The sequence below is a fragment of the Trichomycterus rosablanca genome, chromosome 1, assembly GCF_030014385.1.
Source record: "Trichomycterus rosablanca isolate fTriRos1 chromosome 1, fTriRos1.hap1, whole genome shotgun sequence".
NCBI classification, from domain to species: domain Eukaryota; kingdom Metazoa; phylum Chordata; class Actinopteri; order Siluriformes; family Trichomycteridae; genus Trichomycterus; species Trichomycterus rosablanca.
Window position 1 is genome coordinate 61,536,446 of NC_085988.1, and position 27,937 is coordinate 61,564,382.

The following is a 27,937-nucleotide window of genomic DNA, read 5'->3' on the forward strand; positions in this document are numbered from 1 at the left end:
GCAACACATTCTAAAAAAAGTTGGGACAGGGGCAATTTAGGTCTAGTAATGAGGTGAAAAAACTAAATAATGATGTGATTCCAAAGAGGAGAAGTCAACAGGTGATTGTAATCATGGTTTGGTACAAAAGCAGCATCCAGGAAAGGCTGAGTCTTTGATGAGCAAAGATGATCAGAGGATCTCCAGTTTGTCAACAAATACATGAGAAAATTATTGATGTTTCTATCCCTCAGACGTTACTGCATCAAGAACCGCCACTCAACAATAGCTGATATAACCACATGGGCGAGAGATTACTTTAGCAAACCTTTGTCAAGCACTACAATACAGAGTTACATGCACAAATGCCACTTAAAACTTAACTGTGAAAAAAGAAGCCTTATGTTAACCATGTCCAGAAGCGGCGTCGACTTCTCTGGGCTCTGAGGCATCTAGGATGGACCATCGCACAGTGGAAACGTGCATTGTGGTCAGATGAATGAGCATTCCAGGTCTTTTTTGGGAAAAAATGGACGATGTGTGCTCCGGACCAAAGACGAAAATGACCATCCAGACTGTTATCAGCAACAAGTCCAAAAGCCAGTGTCTGTCATGGTATGGGGCTGTGTCAGTGCCTTTTGTATTACAAGTCTATGTTTTAAATATATGACAGAGAAGTCGTTTCCAGATCTACACCTGCGATACAGAAACACTTAAGCCCATCTCCTGAACAGACCATTCTGATTTTATGAAACGACCTGCATGCATTCCACACCTCTTAAGAAAAACCTGGGAAGGCTGATCCATTAATTTATTCATTTTACTTACAGCTTCATCCTGAAATATAACTAATGGGAAACATTGAGTGTAAGGCAAACAGGTGTGTATGGTTAACAGGGTGTATATTTATCACAGGTTGACAAAAACACATTCAACTACTAATTAAATTCATTATTTAATAATTAAATTACCAGCAATTTATATTGTTGCATTTTGGTATTACCATTTTAATAGTTTTTGTAGTATTACATCTCATTGTTTTTGTTTGTATGTTTTTTTTTTTAAATCATACACTGCTACTTGCTAGGCTTAATGAAAAAAATCACCATAATCTAAACACATCTAAACACACCTAACAAAACATGACTATCAGCAGCAAATGAATGAGAAGCCAGTGAAGCAAGTGACATACCACACCTCATACACACACGTCCTGATTGGCTTAGACAAGGTCTCTGTGTTGGTGGATGTGTGAGTGGATGGAATTACAGGGTGTGACCCCATCCAGACAGTCAAATGGAGTGCTAGAGAAAATACAAAAAAGAGAGTTGAAGATTTATAGAGGGATATTTTAAGACCTGGGGATGGTGAGAGATAAGAATTGAGAGGTGCTGTGACACAAAGTGAAGGTGTTTAAAGCTCTTGCTTATATCAGTTCTCCCCTGCTGGGTCGGTCTGATCTATAGCCTGATCTCTGGATTTTCCCCCCAAACTCCTCTTTGACTGCAATAACGATTAGCATCTGTTCTTTATTATCTGTTACAACAAAACAGGCCTGGTTCTAATAACCAGTAAAGATTTTGCATAGTTTCTAATTCAGTGCAGGAAGTTTTCTGTATTTGAAAAATATGAAAGGATATGAGGCTTAGGCAGGCCTCTGTCTCTAGCATATGGTGGTAATAGAAAGGTAGACGTGTAGCACAAACATAGCACACGGCTTGGAAAATGGTCCAGTCTAGCCCACAGACAGACTTAAAAAAAAGGCATCCAGGTCTACAAACCATGCCACCCCTGTTCTAACTGGACTTCAGGAGCAATTGCAGTGTGGAGGCCCATAATGCATTTATGGAAGGGCTCCCAGCCATGACTCACTTTGCTATTCACCAACTGGCCTCCCAGAATTTGGTGTACATGCCAACATTTTTTTTTTCACGTTTTCTAAAAGCCAAGGTTGTCAAATTATGTGCTGTAGTGAAATACTATTGTTTGACTGGTGCAACAGTGCACTCTAGTGGTATGGCATGACAAAACCTGTCCTAAATGCACTTGAACTGACATGAGAGAAAAGCAATATAATCTTGATAGGATTATATTTATGTATCAGTATGTGGATAAGTATTATTAAATATGCCATTCAATTCTAGCCCTGGTAAGGCAAACTCGACGGTGGTGTTCATGGTGGCCCGGACGTCGAACCCCAGTATGCTATTATTGTGGTGCAGGTTTTAGCAATTATTTTCCCTGGACCTGCACCACTTGACATGTTACAGTTTTAATTTGTTTGATTGTTGCTTCCCTACCACCCCAGTAGTTTTTATAAGCCACACAGACTTATAGTGGAGCCTGTGTTCATCAAAGCTTCTACTGCTGTGCCGTCAGGCTGACATGGCACGTTAAGCTGTTTTGTCCACCCCAGCCTGCCAATCCTTAAGGCAGTTGAGGTCTTTCTGACTGCTGCCTCCTCACTTACAGCTGGACAGTGCTTCCTGCCTGTCTAGATGGCAAGGCAGCATAGCCGCTGCGAACACCGTGATTTAATGTGGGCTGGGTTCTTCTGATTTAGGGTTGTATGTTACACTAACTACTTAATCCTGGTTAGGGAAGCACTGAATGCAAAGCAGGAACACACCCTGGATAAGACAGAGTTTCATTTCAGGGCAGCACACACACACACACACACACACACACATACACTTTTTATTTTTTTGTTTTTAGGAGGTATAAGAAATCCATATTATACAGATGAATCACACCTCTTTACCACGTTGCTACCAGAAACTAGAATTTAAGACAATGTAAAACTGGTTCACGAAAAGTCTGTGTTTTGCAGGTAACTTAATGAGCATGTAAAACCATTCAGTGATTTATTTATTCATCCATTTTTACTAAGTTTTTATGTTCATGGTGAGTCCAGTGCCGTCCTAAATCACTAGGCACAAAACAGGAATACACCCAGGACAAAGCACTATCTCACACGTACACATTTAATCACTCACAACTAGACACATCCTGCTTATGGAAGGTGGGAGGAAATCTGAGAATCTAGAGAAAACCCATAGGGACACAGGGAGAACTTGTGAAACTCCTCAGTTCCTGGAGATGATTAAACATACTGTAGGTCCTACAACCAGTTGTGCCACCAGGCAACCCCTCAAGTAAAAATAAATGGATTACTCTGTTTTTTGGGGTTTTTTTTACATTTATTTGTTTTATTTCACACAGGTAAGCACACTTAGTTGCAGGTTAGCAATCACAGGCCATAGAGTAAAAATAGTATAAGATTTGTAAGTATAAGAGTCTAAATATAAATATGCAAATAAAGATTTAATGTAATTGGAGAATGTTAACATTTCAAATGTTTCGAATAACATGAAGTATTGTCATTCTTCAGGAGAACAAGACGTCAAGATATCAGAAATGGAGATCCTCTCTCCCAGTGCTCTGATCTGCAACACAGTGGTAATGATGGACACACAAACAGAATGCCATATGTCCACACACAAACCTATAAAGTTCTACAAGTGTTTGAATATGTATGTTGTGTGTTCTTGCACTAGACGATCTTGAGGGCTACAGCAGTGTAGAGGAAAGGAGTGTGTATGGAGTGGAGAACAGCAGTATGTTCCTGGAGTGCAGCTCTAAATCTCAGCGTGCTGTCATCTACTGGCAATTTCAGCGACCCAATGATGAAGTAAAACTTGAGGTAAAACATGCACACACAATCATTTACATACAGTGGTACCTTGTAACTCTATGTCCCCTAAACTCAAAATCTTTAAAATTCAATGCCCTTCATCAAGAATTTTGTACCCTTAAACTCAACGTTTCACTTAAACTCAACTTGTGTGCGACTGCCGCTTTGCTCAGCACTTGGCTTGAGCTGTGCGGTAAAACGTCATCAAAGTGCGAATATGAGACGAATCTGCATTTGTGTGGAATAACTGAAAACTTTATATGTATCTGTGTTTATCTGGATTTTCGTAATTTGACGTAGAGTTTCAAGATACCACTGTATATGTGTTCAATGTTTTTTTGGTTTTTTTTGGTGATACAGTCTCACATACCATGCCCTAGCAAAAACACTGCACTGGTGTGTTTACAACTCTAACAATGGTACTCATATTTATGTGTGGATGGGTAAGTGTGTGATTTTCCTGTGATGTACTGGTGACTGTATTTTTAAGCAAAACATACATTAGTTCAGGGGTGTCCAAACTAAGGCCCGTTACCATTTTTGAAACGGCTAGTGAGGTATTTTAGAAATAAAATTAAAGTTGGTCTGCTATTAAGCAGCTTTAAAAAACTACTTGAACTGTTTGAACTCTGGGTGTCGCTATCGCACAAAACAAACACATCTAAAACGCTGCTTGTATTGTTTCCCCTGACTCGAAACATTAACATTACCGAGTTTTTTTAATAAACATGGCGGCTCAAAAAACCCAAAAAGCAAATGTAGAAGATACAGGCGCGCTGGAAAAAATGAATATTGTTTTTTTACTGGGTTCTGAGGGAAGTGTGTACGTTTAATTAAAAAAGTATAGCAATCTTCCTATTAGGATTATAAAAGTGGGGGGTGGCACAGTGGCTAAGTGGGTAGCACAGCAAGAAGGTCCTGGGTTCGATCCCCAGGTGGGGCCGCCGGGTACTTTCTGTGTGGAGTTTGCATGTTCTTCCCGTGTCCGTGTGGGTTTCCTCCAGGTGCTCCGGTTTCTTCCCACAGTCCAAAGACATGCAAGTGAGGTGAATTAGAGACACTAAATTGTCCACGACTGTGTTTGATATAACCTTGTGAACTGATGAATCTTGTGTAATGAGTAACTACTGTTCCTGTCATGAATGTAACCAAAGTGTAAAACATGATGTAAAATCCTAATAAAACAAACAATTATAAAAGTGTGATTGAAATCGGCAAAATCTTAGTTTACACAACACTGTCAAAGATAGATAATTAGTCAGTCACTCAAAAAGAAAAAAGTCATTTTTAGCAAGTAGGTAGGTCTGTTATATTTTTATTTGTTTTATTACAAAAGGTCTGTTTTTGCATATTTTTTACTCCATCAGGCCCCCAGCAAGTAAAGTTTGTGCACCCCTGCACTAGTGTAAAGCATTCAGACAATACAATTCAATAACAAAAGTACCTTTTTGCAAAGTAGACATATGCAGTAAGTAGTAATAAAGAGCTTTTTACAGCATTGTGGTTTAGTCTTGTCCTATTTCTATTGTCTTTATTTTCCCAAGGTTCGGAGAGTCCCTCTGGTTGACTTGTAATGATAAGATTACATTTACGGCATTTAGTAGACACTTTTATCCAAAGCGACTTACAGTACTGTGACAGTGTATTAAGCAAGTAAGGGTTAAGGGCCTTGCTTAAGGGCCCAACAGTGGCAACCTGGCAGTGGTGGGGCTTGACCCAACAACTTTTTGATTACTAGTCCAGTCCCTTTACCGCTAGGCTACAACTGCCCTCCTATTTCTATTGATAGATTATAGGAAATTGGCAAGTCAATGCAAATTTTTCTTTATTTACATTTCAGTTTTGAGTTATTTTTGGCATAATGTTTGGGGTTATTGTGACTCTTTATTTTTCTTCCTTTGGTCAGTTCATTTCTTCTCCAATAGCACTTTGTAATTCATTCCATTTGTGTAGTCTACCATAACTGTAATAGGTTAGTGGCACCAGTGTTGATCACAGAGCTTCGCTCACTCACACATAGAGGTAATTCAAAGCAGCCAGTCCACCTTCTGCTTGATTCTATGAGGCTGGTAGAAACTGGAGTCTTCACAGACTCCTAACAGACAAAAACCAACCCAAGGTTGTATTGATGATTCCAATGGGACTGCTATTATGAGGATGTCCAGACAGACACAGACATTTAGTCACACACAGCTGTGTTGCTCTTACAGATAGTAATCTAAGATAGACAGTGTTGGGTAACCCTTTAACCTGCAATAGCAATGATAATAATCAAATCGCTCTCAGGTTACAGCCTTCCATCTGTAGAAACGCATACTCACTGAACTTTTAAATGCTGCTTTTATCCTGTTGATGATCCCATTCTTCTCAACCCAGAAGAAATTTTTAAAAGTTGGGACAGTATGGAAAATGCAAATAAAAATCACGGTGTCCTTACGTTTACTTTGCCTTTTATTATTGTAAACAAGAGTAAGAACACAAGCTATTTTTTTCATTTATTTTTTGATATACAGTGTATCACAAAAGTGAGTACACCCCTCACATTTCTGCAGATATTTAAGTATATCTTTTCATGGGACAACACTGAAAAAATGACACTTTGACACAATGAAAAGTAGTCTGTGTGCAGCTTATATAACAGTGTAAATTTATTCTTCCCTCAAAATAACTCAATATACAGCCATTAATGTCTAAACCACCGGCAACAAAAGTGAGTACACCCCTAAGAGACTACACCCCTAAATGTCCAAATTGAGCACTGCTTGTCATTTTCCCTCTAAAATGTCATGTGATTTGTTAGTGTTACTAGGTCTCAGGTGTGCATAGGGAGCAGGTGTGTTCAATTTAGTAGTACAGCTCTCACACTCTCTCATACTGGTCACTGAAAGTTCCAACATGGCACCACATGGCAAAGAACTCTCTGAGGATCTTAAAAGACGAATTGTTGCGCTACATGAAGATGGCCAAGGCTACAAGAAGATTGCCAACACCCTGAAACTGTGCTGCAGCACAGTGGCCAAGATCATCCAGCGTTTTAAAAGAGCAGGGTCCACTCAGAACAGACCTCGCGTTGGTCGTCCAAAGAAGCTGAGTGCATGTGCTCAGCGTCACATCCAACTGCTGTCTTTGAAAGATAGGCGCAGGAGTGCTGTCAGCATTGCTGCAGAGATTGAAAAGGTAAGGGGTCAGCCTGTCAGTGCTCAGACCATACGCCGCACACTACATCAAATTGGTCTGCATGGCTGTCACCCCAGAAGGAAGCCTCTTCTGAAGTCTCTACACAAGAAAGCCCGCAAACAGTTTGCTGAAGACATGTCAACAAAGGACATGGATTACTGGAACCATGTCCTATGGTCTGATGAAAACAAGATTAATTTGTTTGGTTCAGATGGTCTCAAGCATGTGTGGCGGCAATCAGGTGAGGAGTACAAAGATAAGTGTGTCATGCCTACAGTCAAGCATGGTGGTGGGAATGCCATGGTCTGGGGCTGCATGAGTGCAGCAGGTGTTGGGGAGTTACATTTCATTGAGGGACACATGAACTCCAATATGTACTGTGAAATACTGAAGCAGAGCATGATCCCCTCCCTCCGGAAACTGGGTCGCAGGGCAGTGTTCCAGCATGATAATGACCCCAAACACACCTCTAAGACGACCACTGCTTTATTGAAGAGGCTGAGGGTAAAGGTGATGGACTGGCCAAGCATGTCTCCAGACCTAAACCCAATAGAACATCTTTGGGGCATCCTCAAGCGGAAGGTGGAGGAGCGCAAAGTCTCGAATATCCGCCAGCTCCGTGATGTCGTCATGGAGGAGTGGAAAAGCATTCCAGTGGCAACCTGTGAAGCTCTGGTAAACTCCATGCCCAGGAGAGTTAAGGCAGTTCTGGGAAATAATGGTGGCCACACAAAATATTGACACTTCAGGAACTTTCACTAAGGGGTGTACTCACTTCTGTTGCCGGTGGTTTAGACATTAATGGCTGTATATTGAGTTATTTTGAGGGAAGAATAAATTTACACTGTTATATAAGCTGCACACAGACTACTTTTCATTGTGTCAAAGTGTCATTTTGTCAGTGTTGTCCCATGAAAAGATATACTTAAATATCTGCAGAAATGTGAGGAGTGTACTCACTTTTGTGATACACTGTACATTCATTCCTGCATTTCAGCCTGCAACACATTAAAAAAAAAGTTGGTAAAGCATTTACCACTTAGTATTGTTGCTAATTCTTTCTCATAAGACTTAAAAGATGTTTTGGCACTGACAATACCAATTGATGAAGTGTTTCAGCTTTTACTTCTTAAGGTGTCTTACGGTGTGTAACAGTATGCAGTTGTCGCCATCCTCAAACATTTCACATTTTCTACTGGTGACAGGTCAGGACTGCAGGCAGGCTAGTACAGAACCCATACCCATAGCCATGCCTTTGTAATGTGTGCAGATTGTGGTTTTGCATTGTCTTATCTTTGCCAAGGGCACTGACACAACTCCATACCACGACAGACCCTGGCTTATGGACTTACTGTTTATAACAGTCTGCATGGTCCTTGTTGTCTTGAAGATCTGAAATACTGATTCTTATGACCACAATACACATGTCCACCTTGTGATGGTCCATCCCAGATGCCTCCAAGCCCAGAGAAATCGATGCCACTTCTGAACATAGTCAAACATAAGGGCTCTTTTTGGCACAGTAACGTTTAAAGCGCCATTTGTGAATATAACATATTGTAGTGCTTGACAAAGGTTCACCTAAGTCTTTCTTGGAATGTGTTACATGCCTGAAATGCAGGAATGGATGTCTAGTAACAAATGAAATTAGGTTGATTCGACAAAATATGAAATATATTGGGTTCATACTGTCTCCAATGAATTAAAAGTCAAAGTAAATGCCTAGATTTTTTTTTTCTTCAAATTTGGGGTTGTACATTTCTCACTAATAATAAAGAATTTAAAAGCAGCAGAGGTAGAATCTGTAAACCACACAGTGCCAAGGTGATTTAAAAATCTACTGAGAAGGTGTAGCTCCTGCAAGGCTAAAATGGAAACCTTCTGTAATAGTAGTTCTTTGTAGATAAGAATGATCACCCCTGCTGTGAACCATTGTTTATTGAACTGCAACACCATTCTGTTTCTTTCCCTGTCTCAGATTAAGGTGGATGAGAGGGTAAGTCACACTGATCGTGGCTTACTGATTCGCAGTCTGACCCAAGCCGACACAGGAGTGTATCTCTGCCATGCTGTGGAGCACGGCTTCATCCAGCCTTTGCTTCGCCTCACTCTGCAGGTCATCCCATCTCAACGTGTGGGGGAACTGCTGCTGCGTACAGGTGCTGCAGATCGCAACTCAGCCAAACAAAAGCTCTGGTATCAAGACTTCTTGAGCATCCTAGAGCACCCGGACCTCAACAGCGTGGATGAGTTTTGCGAGCATGTCTGGAAGAAGGAGCGCAAGCAGCGTGGCAAGAAACCTCCCAAAGCTGGGCTTGGGCTTGCCCAGGCTCAGAGGGGCGCCCAGTCTGCCAGCGTAAACCTGCAGAATTATAATGACAGCCCAAAAGCTACAAATAACTCTAATCCTAATCAACCAAAGTCACCTGGGACACAAAGACGCCAAGGCTTACAGAGTACAACTACCACAGAGAACCAGAACTCCAGGCCAAATCCAAGCACCTCAACACCATTGAGATCTCAGGAATCTCAGAGTCAGGGCAAGAGAGGCAGTCCAGCAACCAGGAGAACACCAGCCAGCACAGCCAAGTGGAAACACCTCCAGGAGAACAAGAGGGGGCGCAACCGCCGCACCCATGAACAACAGAGACCGCCTCGTAGCGTGTGATGTCAGAATTTTTGACACATGTATACAAACACAAATAAACATACAAACATCATTTGACCTATCCATTTGCACTTTGGAACATGCAGACATCTCTTTGCTGTCATCGTACATGTGTACTTTGTAAAACTAAAAGCACAACATAGTTATGGTATGAAAAGGAACAGAATTTGATATCTTCACTTTAACTAAGGAAGCACAATTGCAGAGACATAAAATCATCAATAACAGTAATGTGTATACTTACCTGATACACCTTTCTGTGAATAATGATCTTATGCTAAAGGACATGAGTGTGTGGTGCCCCCGTTACTTCAGACCTGTTGGGAAAGAGGAATTGTCATTTCCAAGACTGCCAAAACCCCTGTACAGAGGAGAAACTCCTGTGTAAAACAAAAATTCTTTTTTGAAATAAACAAGAACCGTTCCATTATATTCATTCTTGAACTATTGAATAATATTATACTTCTGGATTTAACAGCATACTTTATAATGGAATGTTTTAGAAACAGCCCAAAGGATGGATTACTTTTTTGTACATTTTGGGTGTCTGGTCACTCTAATTTATGAGGACTGTGTTGTAGGACCTACGATGGACATTGTATAGAAAATAAAAGAGTAGCCATGCATACAAGACATGGTTAGCTAAACTGAGGCATGTGTTTCTAATAGTCGTATGATTACTGATCCTTATAACCCTCTGAATTTGTTAACATAACTGGTTGTATATTTTAATATACAATGACCTTGAAGTTGTGTAATCATCATCACCTCAGATATGTTCTGCATGATGATCCAGTGGACAAGTTTTAGTATATAACTTTTTGGGATTTAGGAATTTGGAGCCTTCTTGAGTAGGAAGATGTTACTGTACCTCACCCCACACTGGCAGTTTAATCCAACCCAAGAATTCAGACTGAATATTTTATCCTTTCTGGGCAATATGCAGCAGCATTGGAATAAACAATAATATGTTTTGAGTGTTTATTACTTTACTGGTAGGCATTGTGGTTCTCTCCCAACTCCTGTAGATGAAGGATTGGCTGATTTATATTGCCCCTGGATGTCAAAAATTAGGTGGACTGGTGTTTGTGCTTTGGACCCAGTGTGTACGGGAGGTGCTGGATCCACAATGACCTGATCAGGATGAAGCATTTAGTAAAACGTTATGAATAAATTTTTCCTCCATTGACTAAAATTGTAGCTACTTATTTTGAACAGAAAAGTTACATCCTGCAGATTCAATAAGATACATTTTTGTTTTGTTTTATAAATTGTCTCGTGCCAACCATTGCATCTTTCAAAAGGTGCTATATATGTTAGGTTAATGCCATTACATGATGTTTTTAATTTTAAGTTATTGTTATGCTTCTGCCTCACACAAATGTCCTATTGCAGTCTATGTTGTATTTTAGACTGAAAAACAGAATGTAAATACATACAGTCTTACACCACTTTATTGACTATTTATTGCTGAATTTTTAAAGGGTTACGGTTATTTTTGATATTGTACTGTTTTGAGCTTAAATGTAAAGAAAAGTGGATTATTATGGCAATGCATATAAATGGACCAATAATATTACTGTTGTTAGTTTAACACAGTGTTAAACTGTTTGCTGATTCAGTGATACACTCTTACGAGCTACAAAACATGCAAGAATTTTCCGTTACCTAATTTTCGTCTGTGACAAATGAAAAACCTGTATGCCTTGCTATTCTTCACTATTACTGGTTAATGACCCCAGAATTAATGTCTTTTCTGTCTTTGTATGATCCATTGATAAATTTGCAAAACATTATGGAGCTATGAATAATTTGTAAGAATCTGAATGCTACTACCACTAGATGAAAGACTTGTAGATATCTGTGGGGTATCAATCTTATTGAAAGCCACTGAGTACAAACCGCATGTGCATTCTTTCCTTGTGTATCTTGTTTATTGTCTGTGTTTTGTGTGTGATCACTTCCTTTCCATGAACAAACAAGATGTGAATTTTTTTTCATTTAAATTACATTCAGAAAATGAAATGCCTGCCCCTTTTGTATACTTTGAACTAAATCTTTTGTTCCAATGCCCCTTTATTTGTATTATGTAATGCAATACAAAGCCATGTCAACTAGTTGGCAATCCCAGTGCTCCTCACTTTAGATATAAGGTAAAGACAGGGACTTTGAAGGAGTTAGGAGCTGGGCGTTTCTAGCATGCAATCATTTGTCTAAATAAATAATTCCTTTATCGTTATAGGGTGATTTTTTTATTTATATATTTGCACATTTCATTTCAAGGATTCATGTTAGTTTTTTTGCAGGTCTGACTGTGGTAAAGACAAAGGCTGACTCAACAATTTGAGTTTGTCAGTTGTAACAGGACTAAGCAGAATACTAATACTTAAATATTCATGACTGAATACACAGTTCTAAATACATAAAGGAATCTACTCTGTTAATATACACCGATCAGGCATAACATTATGACCACCTCCTTGTTTCTACACTCACTGTTCATTTTATCAGCTCCACTTACCATATAGAAGCACTTTGTAGTTCTACAATTACTGACTGTAGTCCATCTGTTTCTCTGCATGTTTTGTTAGCCCCCTTTCATGTTGTTCTTCAATGGTCAGGACCCCCACAGGACCACCACAGAGTAGGTATTATTTGGGTGGTGGATCATTCTCAGCACAGCAGTGACACTGGTGGTGGTGTGTTAGTGTGTGTTGTGCTGGTATGAGTGGATAAGACTCAGCAATGCCGATGGAGTTTTTAAACACATCACTATCACTGCTATCACAAAAATATATCCAGCCAACAGCACCCCATGGCCAGTGTCCTGTGACCACTGACGAAGGTCTAGAAAATGACCAACTCAAACAGCAGCAATAGATGAGCAATCGTCTCTGACTTTACATCTACAAGCTGGACCAACTAGGTAGGGGTGTCTAATAGAGTGGACAGTGAGTGGACAGTATTTAAAAACTCCAGCAGCACTGCTGTGTCTGATCCACTCATACCAGCACAACACACACTAACACACCACCACCATGTCATTGTCACTGCAGTGCTGAGAATGATCCACCATCTAAATAATACCTGCTCTGTGGTGGTCCTGTGGGGGTCCTGAGCATTGAAGAACAGGGTGAAGGCAGGCTAAAAACGTAGAACTACAAAGTGCTTCTATATGGTAAGTGAAGCTGATAAAATGGACAGTGAGTGTAGAAACAAGGAGGTGGTTTTAATGTTATGGCTGATCAGTGTATCTAACAATTGTAGCATATTTAATATACTATTTAAAATAAACCAGCTAGGCTGGTAGAAATAGCACCACCAAGCAAATCCCCCTTTTGGATCCCATCGTTAGAGCCCAAAAATGAGGTTAGTTTACAGCAAAATGAACCTGGAAAATTGAATTTAAGGACAGAATAAGGTCCTCCATCAATTAAGCAGATAGCAACACAACAAACAGTTTAGAGACAGTGGATTCAGAATGTATTCAGTCCCCTTGACCTTTGCTAATGCTTTGTTATGGATTGAATCTTACACTCATAATGAAATAAAACATAATGATGAAGTAAAAATGAAGTAAATCAACTCTCAAACTCTAATCTGTTATTCAAAAAGCATTTAAAACTTAGGTCAATGTGTTGTAGAAGGCCTATTAATGGCAGGTTCAGATCTGTCTCTACAAGCTTTGCACACTGGAATTTAAATAGCTTATCCCATTCCTCATGGCAGATCCTCTCATGGTCCTGATCCTCAGGTCACATGGCAAGCATCTTCTGGTTCACAGGCGTTTAATGGGGTTTGAGTCTGGTGGGGCCACTCAAGTACATTGAGAGACTTGCCCCAAAGTTTTGGCTGAATAATGTGAACTTTGCTCTAGTCTCAATTAGCTTGAGTTCTGGAAGAGATTTTCTTCATGAAGTTTCAGTATTTGGAGCATTCATCTGTCTCTCAGTTCTGACCAGTCTTTCTGTTGCTTAGAAGCACTCCCATAGCATGATGTGACCACCACCTTGTTTCACTGTTGTGTACTTAGCAGTGGCTTCTTTCTTTTTTATTGTGCCATAATGGGCGGATTTATGGAGCACTTCAGAATTGGTTTTCTATCCCATCTTTGCACATTTGTAGCTCTTATACCCCCTTAAGTAGTCAAACATGACCTGCCCTATGTTTAACAGCCCTCAGTGATTTTTCATTTTAAAATTGAGATTGTGTTCAACTGATTAAAATTGAATCAGGCCTGGGCATGTGCAACATGTACCTCATTTACTCCACAACCACACACTTGACTCACAATTGAGTTCACAGACAACATAATAAAAAATTATTTCAGACAAAATAAACATAACAGCAAAAAACAGCATTTTTAAAAAAACATTGTTTACAAATGAGTAAACAAAGCTGCAGACAACCAGGGCAAAACATGTAGGTGCACATTCCCAGGACATCACCTCTACATTCTAAATATTCTTTACACCAGCTATCAGCATAATCATCTTGGAAATGAAACATTTGTAGGGTTTCCATAAATATAGAGACAGCTGGAAAAGGATCAATGCGATTGACCTGTGAGCCTACATAGGAGTGATTATTGGGTGTGTATAGGTCTTAAGGTGAGGCTACATTGAATCTGCGTCCGAAATCGCATACTTACAGAGTACGTACTAGATTCGAGGAAGTACGCACCGCTCGGCCGGTAAAGAAGTACGCGCTTTCAGTACAGAAGTATGCAGTATGCACGCAACACCCCTACGTACTACGTCCGCCATCTTACCAACGTCAAGTGATGACGTGAGGACGTATTATCACCATAGTTACAGCCCCACTCGCCAAAATTGTGGATATTTAACGTTATTTAGGGTTGTACGCAATAATAAAATTTTTATTTACACTTGTAAACAGAGGACTCTCCATTTTCCGCCATCTTTCTTGTTTTTTCTTCCACTTGGAACGCCTTCGCAGCTCCAGTTGAATTATGGGATTAGCGAACCTAAAGTGTGCATCGTTTGAATACTCAAACATGGCTGCCCAAAAAGTAGGTCATCCGGATACTTCTCGCGTACCTTTTTATGTTTACTATGTATTATATTCGGACATACTAACCGCTCTCGCGTACTGATCTCACATACTATTGAGTATGGAAGTATGCGATTTCGGACGCAGCTATAGTGATTTTTCATTCCACAAAATCACTGAACGTCTTCCACACTTACTCAAAAACTGCTAAAATTAAATAACTGTAAGTCAAGGACTGCAAGATGTAAGACACAAATCGGTGACCATAAAAGAGGTCTGGAAAAAGTGGCTGGAGCATCTGCCATAGTTTTACAGCTCTTGGTCTAAAGTAACAGTAAATGAAAACTGGTTTGATTCAAAGGTAAATTTTTAATTTCATATTATCATGTAAGTGGTTTTTTTATGATAAATCTATTATGTATTGATGCATAATGCATTGATTTATGATTGTTTTCTGTGACACTAATAGTAATTACTGATAATAATCTCTTTTGCCAAAAGGTTGCCGTCTTTTCCGGCAGTATGAATTAAGCCAGCAGGTCCTGAAAACCTCATGGTTGGCACCCTCAGCAGCAAGTGGAAGAGAGGCCTTCTCATCAATTTCCCATACTACCACCACCACTCTTTATTTTCATACCTCCCGATGATAAACATGAAAATGGTCCTCTTCAGTCAAAGTTGGTAATTAATGACATACAAGTGAAGCCGGAAAGTCTGCACACCCCTTTCACCTTCTTCACGTTTCAGACTCATTCAATAATAGATTTAGTTATTTTTTTGCCGCATTCATCTTTCCCTCTATCAGGACTAGTCGCCCCGGTCCCACTGCTGAAAAACATCCCCACATCATGATGCTGCCACCGCCATGCTTCACTCTAGGGATGGCATTAGCCAGGTGATGAGCGGTGCCTGGTTTCCTCCAGACGTGACACTTGGTATTCAGGACAAAAAGTGTAATTTTGGTTTCATCAGACCAGAGAATCTTGTTTCTCATGGTTTGAGAGTCTTCTAGGTGCCTTTTGGCGAACTCCAAGCACGCTGTCATGTGCCTTTTGCTTAAGAGTGGCTTCCGTAAAGGCATGATTTGTGGAGTGCTGCCTGGATGGTTGATCTTCTGATAGGTTCTCCCATCTCCACAAGGATACGCTGGAGCTCTGTCAGAGTGACCTTTGGGTTGATGCTCACCTCCCTGGCCAAGGCCCCTCTTCCCCGATAGCTCAGTTTGGTCGGGTGGCCAGGTCTAGGAAGATTTTTGGTGGTTCCAAACTTCTTCCATTTACGAATGATGGTGGCCACTGTGCCCTTTGGGACGTGTAAAGCTGCCTTTGTCATTGTGGGCTATTTTGTGTAGAATTTTGTGACAAAAAAATCTATTATATTTATACCTATCTATTGTCTATTAGAATGAGTCTGTAATGTAATAAAATGTGGAGAGGGTGAAAGGGTATTGTTTGTTTGTAAGTATTGTTTGTAGGTATCTGTACTTTACTTAATTACTTGTTTAACTTAATACTATTTACTTACATTTTAAAAGAAAAAACCTGTACTTCGTACTCACTGTATTGTAAAAACAGCCTTGTTATTTTATCTATTTTACCAATTTTTTTTTCATTTTTTTTTCAGGTTGTTCTAGTCAGGCACCTAATCAAGAGCAAATCAGAATCTTACTGGACTTACTGGACATTATGCCTTTTGGTTTATAATACATTTTCCCAAGCCAGATGGCAGAACATTTGATGACCATAATAGGATAGTGCAGTGGAGCGTTTAAAAGAATCGTTCTAAAATATTGAAGAGGCTGCAGTTTGTTCAACTAAAATGCAGTAAAAGTGTTTCAAAGAGTCAATGATAACTATAGTTTGGGTTAAATATCATGATATTCTGCATTACTGAATATTGGCATGTCTATTTATTAGCAATTTTCCAGCATTTCTAAAAATATTTCAGAGAATCTTGTATATTTTGGTTCCTCATGTCTGAAAATGTTTTTATTCTGTTTATGATGTGGATCTCTTTTATATGATTTTTTCAAAAATTGAGTTAAAAAGGTTTTTTAAGTTCATTTACTAACTAACATGTATTTTTTTTTTATCAGATAAGTACTTAAGTAAAGAACTTGTGTACTTCTGCCTCCTCCATTATGAGCCCACTGCACTTCTGCCAATGTTTTTGAGGACAGGAGCCAGCCAGCCACAACAAAGGAGGCGTCGACAGCTTGGACAAGGTAACGTACAGCTGCAGGAGGATGTCTGCCCACATGACATCACTGATGTGTTCACATACAAAGCCTTTACACATATGATGTGTAAAAACAGCAATATCTAACACTTACCAGTAGATGGCAGTCGATTCCTTGATCATTCACGTCTCCTTCACTTACTCATGTTTCTTTAGTGCTGATTATCAGCGAGTCCGCAGATAGCCAGAAATACAACCACTAACATACACCGATCAGTCATAACATTAAAACCACCTCTTTGTTTCTACACTCACTATCAGCTCCACTTACCATATAGAAGCACTTTGTAGTTTTACAATTACTGACTGTAGAGGCAGTTGTGGCCTAGGGGTTAGGGTACTGGACTAGTAATCAAAAGGTCGCTGGTTCAAGCCACACCCCTGCCAGATTGCCACTGTTGGGCCCTTGAGCAAGGCCCTTAACCCTCAATTGCTTGGACAATATACTGTCACAGTACTGTAAGTCGCTTTGGGTAAAGCGTCAGCTAAATGCCGAAAATGTAAATGTAGTCCATCTGTTTCTCTACATACTTTTTTAAACTGCTTTCACACTGTTCTTCAGTGATCAGCACCCCCACAGGACCACCACAGAGCAGGTATTATTTAGGTGGTGGGTCATTCTCAGCACTGCAGTGACACTGACATGGTGGTGGTGTGTTAGTGTGTGTTGTGCTGGTATGAGTGGATCAGACACAGCAGTGCTGCTAGAGTTTTTAAATGCCGTGTCCTCTCAATGTCCACTCTGTTAGACACTCCTACCTATTTGGTCCACCTTGTAGATGTAAAGTCAGAGACGATCGCTCATCTATTGCTTCTGTTCGAGTTGGTCATTTTCTAGACCTTCGTCAGCGGTCACAGGACGCTGCCCATGGGGCGCTGTTGGCTAGATATTTTTTGGGTTGGTGGACTATTCTCAATCCAGCAGTGACAGTGAGGTGTTTAAAAACTCCATCAGCGCTGCTGTGTCTGATCCACTCATACCAGCACAACACACACTAACACCACCATGTCAGTGTCACTGCAGTGCTGAGAATGATCCACCACCCAAATAATACCTACTTTGTAGTGGTCCTGTGGGGGTCCTGACCATTTAAGAACAGGGTGAAAGGGGGCTAACAAAGCATGCAGAGAAACAGATGGACTACAGTCAGTAATTGTAGAACTACATAGTGCTTCTATATGGTAAGTGGAGCTGATCAAATGGACAGTGAGTGTAGAAACAAGGAGGTGGTTTTAATGTTATGGCTGATTGGTGTATAATGCCATAGTACCAATAATTAGAAACAAATGCATGTCCCTTTCCTCTTTCTGACTATTTCCTTCTCTTGCTTTAAATGGATTATTATTGCTGAGGGCAGCAGATGAGGCTTTTGCTGACTTGTAGTTATTGCAGTTATTATAACAGTGTGTGCTCTCTAAATACTTGTTTGTACATTATTTGGGAACTTGTCTACACAGTCACACTCACTCATTAACTAAATCTTGAGATGTCTGTTAAGCACTTCATAATTACAGACCTCAGGTGGCTGGAAATGCAAGGTAACCATAGTTACACTGGTCACAAATAAGATGTAGCATGATGGTGTTATAAATTCAGTAAAAGCAGCAAACTGTTGTCTGGCAGTAGCATTTACACAATGGAATTACGTTAAAATCAAAATCTGTCATGGTTTGTGTAGTCTCCATAATGTGACTCAGCACTTTACTCTAGTCCTTTATGTTAAGTGATGGAGTCCCTCATTCTCCCCTTGCCACCAACACAATCCTCTTATTTCATCTGTACCAGTAAATCTTTACTGTGAACAGTGTTATGGAAACTACAACCCCAAATCAGAAAAAGTTGGGACAGTATGGAAAATGCAAATAAAATAAAAATGCAGCGTTCTTTACATTTACTTTGACTTTTATTTGATTGCTGACAGGTTGAAACCAAGATATTTCATGTTTTGTCTGCTCAACTTCATTTCGTTTGTTAATATACCTCCATTCCTGCATTTTAGGCCTGCAACACATTCCAAAAAAAGTTGGGACAGGGGCAATTTAGGGCTAGTGATGAGGTGAAAAACTTAATAATGATGGTTTGGTACAAAAGCAGCATCCAGGAAAGGCTGAGTCTTTGATGAGCAAAGATGATCAGAGGATCTCCAGTTTGTCAACAAATGTGTGAGAAAAGTATTGAAATGTTTAAAACCAATGTACCTCAGAGAGAGATTGGAATGGATTTGCATATTTCTTCTTCTACAGTGCATAATATCATTAAACCATTCAAACGAATTTCAGTGCGTCAAGGCCAAGGGCGCAAGCTTAAGCTAAACACCCGTGATCTTCGATCCCTCAGACGGCACTGCATCAAGAACCGCGACTCAACAATAGCTGATATAACCACATGGGTAAGGGGTTACTTTGGCAAACCTTTGTCAAGCACTACAATACTGAGTTACATGCACAAATGCCACCTAAAACTTTTGTGTGCAAAAAATAAGCCTTATGTTAACCATGTCCAGAAGCGACTTCTCTGGGCTCAAAGGCATTTAGGATGGACCATCACACAGTGGAAACGGGTATTGTGGTCAGATTCAGAATCAGTATTCTAAGTCCTTTTTGGAAAAAAATAGACGCCGTGTGCTCCGGACCAAAGACAAAAATGACCATCCAGACTGTTATTAGCAACAAGTCAAAAAGCCATCATGGTATAGGGTCATGTCAGTGCCCTTGGCAAAAGTCATTTACACTTCTGTGATAGCAGCATTAATGCAGAAAAGTACACTGGGATCTTAGAGCAACATGTGCTGCCTTCAAGACATCATCTTTTCCAGGGACGTCCATGCATTTTTCAACAAGACAATACAAAACCACATGCTGCACACATTACAAAGGCATGGCTGCAGAAGAAGATGGTATGGGTACTGGACTGGCCTGCCTGCAGTCCTGACCTGTCCCCAATAGAGAATGTGTGGAGAATTTTGAAACGAAAAATGCGACAACGACCCCGTACTGTTGCACATCTTAAGACGTGTTTGCAGGAAGAATGAGACAAAATAAAAGCTAAAACACTAAATCACTTGGTATCCTCAGTACCAAAACGTCTTTTAAGTGTGGTGAAAAGGAATGGCAACACAAAGTGGTAAATGCTTTACTGTCCCAACTTTTTTTGGAATGTGTTGCAGACCTGAAATGCAGGAATGGATGTTTATTAATAAATAAAATTAAGTTGAGCAGACAGAACATGAAATATCTCAGGTTCATCCTGTCTGCAATCAAATAAAAGTAAATAAATATGCCTAGAAATACACTGTAAACTGTTATGTTTTTCTTTCATAGATTGTTATGTAGAGGACAAATAGATTTGTAGTGCTGGATGGGACCATTTTGTGAAAAATTGCTGTAATTTATTTCTCTTTAATGCCCTACAGTGAGGACATAAAGTGGGAATTCAATGTGCAGGTTGTATTCCTACTTTGTGTTTAATTTTCTTGTAGGCTCTGCACCGTCGACCACCATGATGAGACACACACTGTCAAATTGTATAATGTTGAATTAATGATTTTTATGGGGTAATACAATCTGACTTAATAACCAGCCTAACTAACACTTTACACTATATTTGACTCAGTCTTTTCTTAAAAACAAGTGTTTTGTTGGTCGGGTCACTTGTTTAAAAAAATAAAAATGTATACAAAATGTACAGTATGTGTATCTGATAAGCAAAAATGTCTAAAGAATGTATTGAGAAATTATGTAATATACTATTTATAATTTATTTTAAATAAAGAAGTTTACCTGGGTACAAAATCTTGTTGCTGACCCTGTATGTTTCCCTAGGCAAGGCACTGACCTGTGTGGTTGAGCCTGAGTGTTTATTTATGTCTGTCTTACCATGGCCACTCTCATTGGTTGTTAGACCATTGAAAGCTGATTAGGTAGCCATGGATTAGAAGAGGTGTGTCCTGCACTAACCCAGCTAAGAGAAGACACTGGCACTTTGAGGTTAGGAGGGTATTTTTAGTTGGGAAGTATCAGTAAGCATCAGCAGCACAGCAGAACGGTAAGAGTGGAATTAGTCAAGGGCGACCTGTTAAGACGGATGTGTGAAGATCAAGGGGACTAATACACCACAAATTAAATATCAATGCCAGGTCTGGAGGCCATACGTGGAGAGACATTCAATATCATACTGAAGAAACTGAGCCTACTGTGAAGGTATGGCACCTAAAGGTATCTGAAAATCTACTTTGGAATTTACAATGTGTGAATGTCTAAGTTTCATTGTGTTTATGTATGATCAGTTTACACTGTAAGTGGCTATGCTCAGCAGATAAATGGTGTTGGTTTAACTGAAACATGAGAGATGGCTCTTTCACAGCAGTGAGATAAATGTCTGTGATTTCTCAGTGTTCCACAATTAATCTGACACCACCACTGGCATTTATTATCACAAATATTTAACTACCAGACTCTTGTTAAGGTTATTTTAGTCTATTTCTATTTTATTGTGCACTGTAGAGGCTACAGAGGTGCACATTTAAATTTAATGAAGGTCACAGTGTGGGTTATCCGGTTTCAGGCTTCAGTTACATCCTGCTCATGAACTACAACTATACCCAATCACTATAAACAACCGATAGTTCAAAACCACTATTCATTTGATGGTGTTACCAGTGGTTGTCTCTTTGATAAAGCTGTAGTCAAGACATCCTTTGTGAAGTACCATATAAGTCAAAGACCAGTTTAGTCAAGATCCAATTTAAAAGGTATAAGCAGTGTGTCTAATTGAGAGACCAAGATCATGTCTTAACATGAATTTAGCTAGTTTCTTTCCATTTTTGCCAGATGTATATCCATACATGCATGTTCCATTATATAACTGTTCCTTATAACTAGTTTGTAAAACAATGTAACAAGTAATTAGCATACAGAAAATCCCAAATAAATGTAAGTACAGGTGTTACGCTTGTATTTGTATGAGGGTTCTTCAAAAAGTTTCCGGACTTTTTTGAAACTCTTTTAATTAAGAATTTCAAACACAAATTACATCACTTTTTACATGGTCAAGTGAGGTCCACATAGACGTTTGAGGAGTTTGTCAGTTTGTCACCCCTGCACCCCTTATTCATTAATTGAAAGGATCCTCAATAATACTCCCACTGTCTGTATAACCTTGGTCTGTATGATGTAAAGTTGGGTTACACCACTGGGAACTCAATAACCATCCTTAATTTGCTTTAGCTGTGATGTGTTATATAAACACCACCCAGAGATGTGTTTAATGTGTGTTGCAACCATGGTTGCAAGGAGCTGTCACAAAAGCTGAGAGGGGAGAGCATTTTATTTTACCAAAAGGGCAATGGGTATAAAAGGATTTGCATTGGGAGTATTGTTCAGAAGTTACAAACTTATGCCATAGAAGCAAACCTGACTGGCCATGAAAGATAGCCCAAAATGTCATCCAGAGACCCTAGCAATCTCATAATTTTACATTTACAAGTGTGACAGTATACAATTCAAGCAATTGAGGGTTAAGGGCCCAATAGATGTGGGTCTTGAACCAGCAACCTTCTGATTACTAATGCTATACTTTAACCACTGAGCTACCACTCTTTATTTTCATACCTCCCGATGATAAACATGAAAATGGTCCTCTTCAGTCAAAGTTGGTAATTAATGACATACAAGTGAAGCCGGAAAGTCTGCACACCCCTTTCACCTTCTTCACGTTTCAGACTCATTCAATAATAGATTTAGTTATTTTTTTGCCTCAAACATCTACACACAAAATGTTTGTTTTTAAGGCATTACATGGGCAAGCTCCATCATATATTTCAGAGTTACTTAGCTCTTACTCGGGATCTAGGTCTCTGAGATCTTCAGACCAGTTACTGCTGGCTGTTCCTCGGTCACGACTGAAGCTGAAGGGTAATCGTGCCTTCTCAGTTGCTGCTCCAAAGCTATGGAATAGCCTTCCACTAAATATTAGGTCTGCTCCCTCTCTTACAGTCTTTAAATCAAGACTGAAAACACACTTTTTTAAATTGTCATTTAATCCTTAAGTGTTGTGCAGTCTTGTTAAGTATTTATTTATGTTTTAGTTTCTTAAATTGCTTGGTATTTTATGTTTGTATTGTACAGCACTTTGGTTGACTTTGTCATTTTAAATGTGCTTTATAAATAATTTTTACTTACTTACTTACTTACAATCACCAATAATTGCAAGTGAAAACAGGGTTTAGAAAATATGCAATTTTATTTTACTGACAAAAATGGTTTATTTAGGGGTTACATATCTGTACACACTCTTAGCCTAATACTTTTGATGCATCTTTGGTAGCAATTACAGCTTCAAGGGATCATGGGAAAGAAGCTATGAGCTTGGCACACTTGTTACATATCCTTGCAAGCACCATCAGGTTGGATGGGGAGCATCGGTACACAGCCATTTTCAGCTCCTTTCACAGTTGTTCGATTGGATTCAGATCTGGGCTCTGGCTGGGCCACTCAAGGACATTCACAGACTTTCTCTGAAGCCACTCCTTTGTTCTCTTGGCTGTGTGCCAACCTTTGCCCCAGTCTGAGATCCAGACCGCTCTGGAGCAGGTTTTCTTCAAAGATCTTGGTTTATTTAGCTGCATTAATCTTTCCCTCTATCAGGACTAGTCGCCCCAGTCCCACTGCTGAAAAACATCCCCACATCATGATGCTGCCACCGCCATGCTTCACTCTAGGGATGGCATTAGCCAGGTGATGAGCGGTGCCTGGTTTCCTCCAGACGTGACACTTGGTATTCAGGACAAAAAGTGTAATTTTGGTTTCATCAGACCAGAGAATCTTGTTTCTCATGGTTTGAGAGTCTTCTAGGTGCCTTTTGGCGAACTCCAAGCACGCTGTCATGTGCCTTTTGCTTAAGAGTGGCTTCCGTAAAGGCATGATTTGTGGAGTGCTGCCTGGATGGTTGATCTTCTGATAGGTTCTCCCATCTCCACAAGGATACGCTGGAGCTCTGTCAGAGTGACCTTTGGGTTGATGCTCACCTCCCTGGCCAAGGCCCCTCTTCCCCGATAGCTCAGTTTGGTCGGGTGGCCAGGTCTAGGAAGATTTTTGGTGGTTCCAAACTTCTTCCATTTACGAATGATGGTGGCCACTGTGCCCTTTGGGACGTGTAAAGCTGCCTTTGTCATTGTGGGCTATTTTGTGTAGAATTTTGTGACAAAAAAATCTATTATATTTATACCTATTTATTGTCTATTAGAATGAGTCTGTAATGTAATAAAATGTGGAGAGGGTGAAAGGGTATTGTTTGTTTGTAAGTATTGTTTGTACCACTATCAGGACAACAGAGTAAAATCCATGTGCTACTGAAGAAGACTTACATAATGACCTTATGAAGGCTGGGACAAATGTATCAGTGACAACCATACGAAGATTACTTAACAACCAAGGACTTTAAGGCTGGACGCAACAACGCACGCCAGACCTAACCAAGAAGCACAATGGATCGATTGCATTATTTATAAATTCTATGAAGTAATGAATCAAAACTGTAAGTACTTGGCTATATGCATCACCTCTTTGTCACAAGAAATTTAACCACTGTCCCCACGGTCAAGCATGTACTATTGCTGCATGAACTGGCCATCTTGACTGTATGACTGGCAAATGTTATGCCCTCTGCGGTGAAATTCAACCTTGGTCATAATAGGACTTTCCAGCAATTATCCAGAGCGCACTTTCAACTCAACTATAACTTGATTATGGAACATTCCGTAGTGTCCAGGCTTACAACCCCAAATCTGAAAAAGTTGGGACTGTATGGAAACAGTATGGAACGCAACATAAAGGAAAAAATATGATAGATGAATCCGTATTCTCAAATTCTTTGGAATAAATGGATGCTGTGTGCTCTGTACCAAAGACAAAAAAGACCATAGAGACTGTTATCATCAACAAGTCCAAAAGTCCAGGGTCTGTCAAGGTATGGTCAGAAGTGACAGCAACCCTGTACTGTTGCACATCTTACGATATGTTTGCATGAAGAATGGGACAAAATAATACCTGAAACACTAAATTGCTTGGTATCTTCCGTGTCAAAACGCCTCTTAAGTTTTGTGAGAAGGAATGGCGACAATACAAAATAAGATAAGATAAGATAAGATAACACTTTATTGATCCCGAAGGAAATTGCAGTGTCACAGTACTTTACAAATTACACAAGGGAAGACAGACATTATTCAACACAATTAAACATAACAGGGCATAGGCAAAAGACAAGACATTGGCAAAAACAGCAGCATATGTAATTATTGCACTCAAGAGAAAAAAATATATTGCACTAAAAGAGATAAAGATATTGCACAGAAAAAAATAAATAAAAAATCAATCAACAATGTTCGGGCGGCAGGAGATCCGTAGTGTTCCTGGAATAAGAAGAATCATTGTAAAGTCTTACTGCAGTGGGAAGGAAAGATCTCACATGGTGCTCTTTAGCACAGTGCAGCTGTATCAGTCTACCACTGAACGTGCTTCTCTGTTTCTCCACTGTAGTGTGCAGGGGGTGTGATGTATTGTCCATAATGGTAAGCAGCTTATTGAGTGTCCGTTTTTTGCCACTTCTTCCAGAGTATCTTATCCTGTTGCTAAATGGTAAATGCTTTACTGTCCCAACCTGTTTGGAATGTGTTGCATCCCTGAAAGGCAGGGATGGATGTAGATTAACAAATAAAATGAAGTTAATCTAATTCTAAAATGAACCAGGGTTCATACTGTCTGCAGTTAAATATAATTCAAAGTAAGAAACACTACATTTTTATTTGCATTGTCCATAGTGTCCCAACATTTTGTGATTTAGGGTTGTAAATCCCATATAACATCTCTGGTGGGATTTAAAGTAAGCAGTTGCAGCACAAATGCCATCAAACCTCAATAAGTTGGAAGATTTGCATGAAAAGAATGAAGATTATGTATGAGAGATGTCTGAAGCTTGTTAGCACTTACCAAAATTGCTTATTAGAAGTAATTAAGTTAAATAATGTCTAAGACAACCAAAAAGTCCAAACTTCAGTCCTTTTAACAGTGAATACTACAGCCATTGCTCACATTTCCATTTGAAATTAGTACACATTACTGATTGCACCACTGGGCAGCCAGGGATGAGAATAACATCTATTATTGGTAAAAGAGACTCTTGATGCATGCTTAATAATCCAGGTACACAAATCCACAAAGTTGAATCAGTTCATCTGGACACAAGTTTGTTGCAGAGATACGTTTTGCCACTCAATCCAAGTGACTTTTTCAGTCTGAGCTGGTGGTGAATACCCCAACCTTATATGCAGTTGATTTGCATAACGACCGATCACCGCCCATTGCATAACAATGGAACCGGTGATCGGGTCCATATGCAAATCACAATGACCATTAATTACAATGGCCATGTGTGCCTTTTACACATGATTGGGGTATAGCTCCTATTACGGCGTTGTAAGATGGTGAGAGACTCTTGAGCAAGGGTGGGCAATTAAATTTTCGAAGGGGCCACATAAGAAACTGGGACTGTTGTGGAGGGCCTGACCAATAAGGTGAACTTAATTCTGCTCAATATTAATTTTATCTCTTTATTTACATTTTCAGCATTTAACAGACGCCTTTATCCAAAGTGACTTACAATAAAGTTATAGTATACAGTCTGAGCAATTGAGGGTTAAGGGCCAGCAGCAACCTGGCGGTCGTGGGGCTTGAGCCTTCTGGTTAGTAGTCCAGTACCTTAAGCACTAGGCTACAACTGCTCACTCTTTATTAAAAGCAGTAAATTGTACAGTTCTAATAAGTTGTTAATGTTTAGATGTTACAATCAGACAATTAGAAGTGGGCAGAGTAAAACATCAACATTATTTTACTATTTAAACAAACAAATGCAAAAAAACAAAAAAACAAATGTGAACAAAATGTGCAGGTTTTTAAACTTTACACTATTTTGTTTTGAGTCTAATTACCTTATTTGTTTTTCAGTCCTTTGTTATTGTTGGATATTCTTATTAAAATCACAAAGCTGGTCCTGACTGCTTCAGTTCTGGATGTGTTAAACTTTATAAAAAGTCCTTGTTGCTTGCAGTTTAGTTAGTGAAGCTTCAGGTGTGACGCTCTGCATCGTTCTTCATGTATCATGTATTTCTCAGTTTAGTACCATAACAGCGATTTAAACCCTAAATTGTGTTCGTTAAACAGCTTTAACTGCTCTTGAGAGTAATTAATGGTCATTGTGATTTGCATATAGACCTGATCACCGGTTCCATTGTTATGCAATGGGCGGTGATCGGTTTTAATGCAAATCGACTGCATATAAGGTTGGGGTATTCACCACCAGCTCAGACTGAAGAAGTCACTTGGATTGAGTGGCAAAACGTATCTCTACAACAAACTTGTGTCCAGATGAACTGATTCAACTTTGTGCAAAAGAGACAGAGAGATAAAAATAATGTTTAAAACGAAACCAAAGTAGTTTAATGTGAATAGTGTTTAATGTGCCAACAGCAGATAATGATCATAAATATCTTATCCTGTTGCTAATACAGTTAAATGTCTTTATTGGTTGTTTAGAAGACATGCTTACTTTGCTAATAAGGGTCAGGCAAATGCTCTCAAACCAGACACAGACAGAATGTTAAACCCAGTGGGACAAAACCATATACACACCTCTTAGATTTAGCTATTTTAGCAATATCATTGCTAAAAGGTGACCTTTCTAAAGAATCAATTTGCCAAATGTTTGTCCTAAGTAAAAAACGTTTAAAGCGCACTTTTTATATTACCAAGATAACGGTATGCCACAAAATAATAGCATAGGAACAGCAAGTGCTGAAGTGCATATAGCATTAAAACCTGTGCTTTGTGCCAGCACTCACTATTAAGTTCCTCTGGAGGCACTGTCAGCAAAAGAACTGTCCATCCAAGCTTAATGGATTGGAGTTTTATGGCTGAGTAGCAACACTTTGGACCAAGATCACCATGATATGGCAGTCCCAATGCCAGGTAATATATAGTAAACAATTCATTTAGCAAATAAGTAATCTTAATCTAAGTAGAATTTTGGCACAGCAGGTAGAACTTTTGCTGCTCAGAGAAGGACCCAAGTTTTATTGTTTATTATCTAAAAATGCACGGTGGCTCGGTGGGCAGCA

The 27,937-nt window shown here is 39.5% G+C and overlaps 1 protein-coding gene across 7 annotated transcripts in view; it reads left to right on the top strand.

Annotated features, from left to right (window-relative positions):
* The window catches only part of sema3aa (sema domain, immunoglobulin domain (Ig), short basic domain, secreted, (semaphorin) 3Aa), a 67,706-nt gene extending 58,108 nt beyond the window's left edge, over positions 1-9,598 (top strand). The window contains exons 14-17 of one of the 7 annotated variants that reach the window (XM_063005099.1): positions 3,371-3,470; positions 3,566-3,682; positions 8,829-9,163; positions 9,416-9,598. In XM_063005099.1, the coding sequence (XP_062861169.1) occupies positions 3,371-3,470; positions 3,566-3,682; positions 8,829-9,163; positions 9,416-9,518 (655 nt within the window). In that variant the 3' untranslated portion in view covers positions 9,519-9,598. Of the gene's footprint in view, positions 1-3,370; positions 3,471-3,536; positions 3,683-8,828 lie in introns of all 7 variants that reach the window. The other 6 variants (XM_063005077.1, XM_063005085.1, XM_063005092.1 and 3 more) reach the window with 6 other exon arrangements.
* The last annotated feature ends 18,339 nt before the right edge of the window (positions 9,599-27,937 follow it).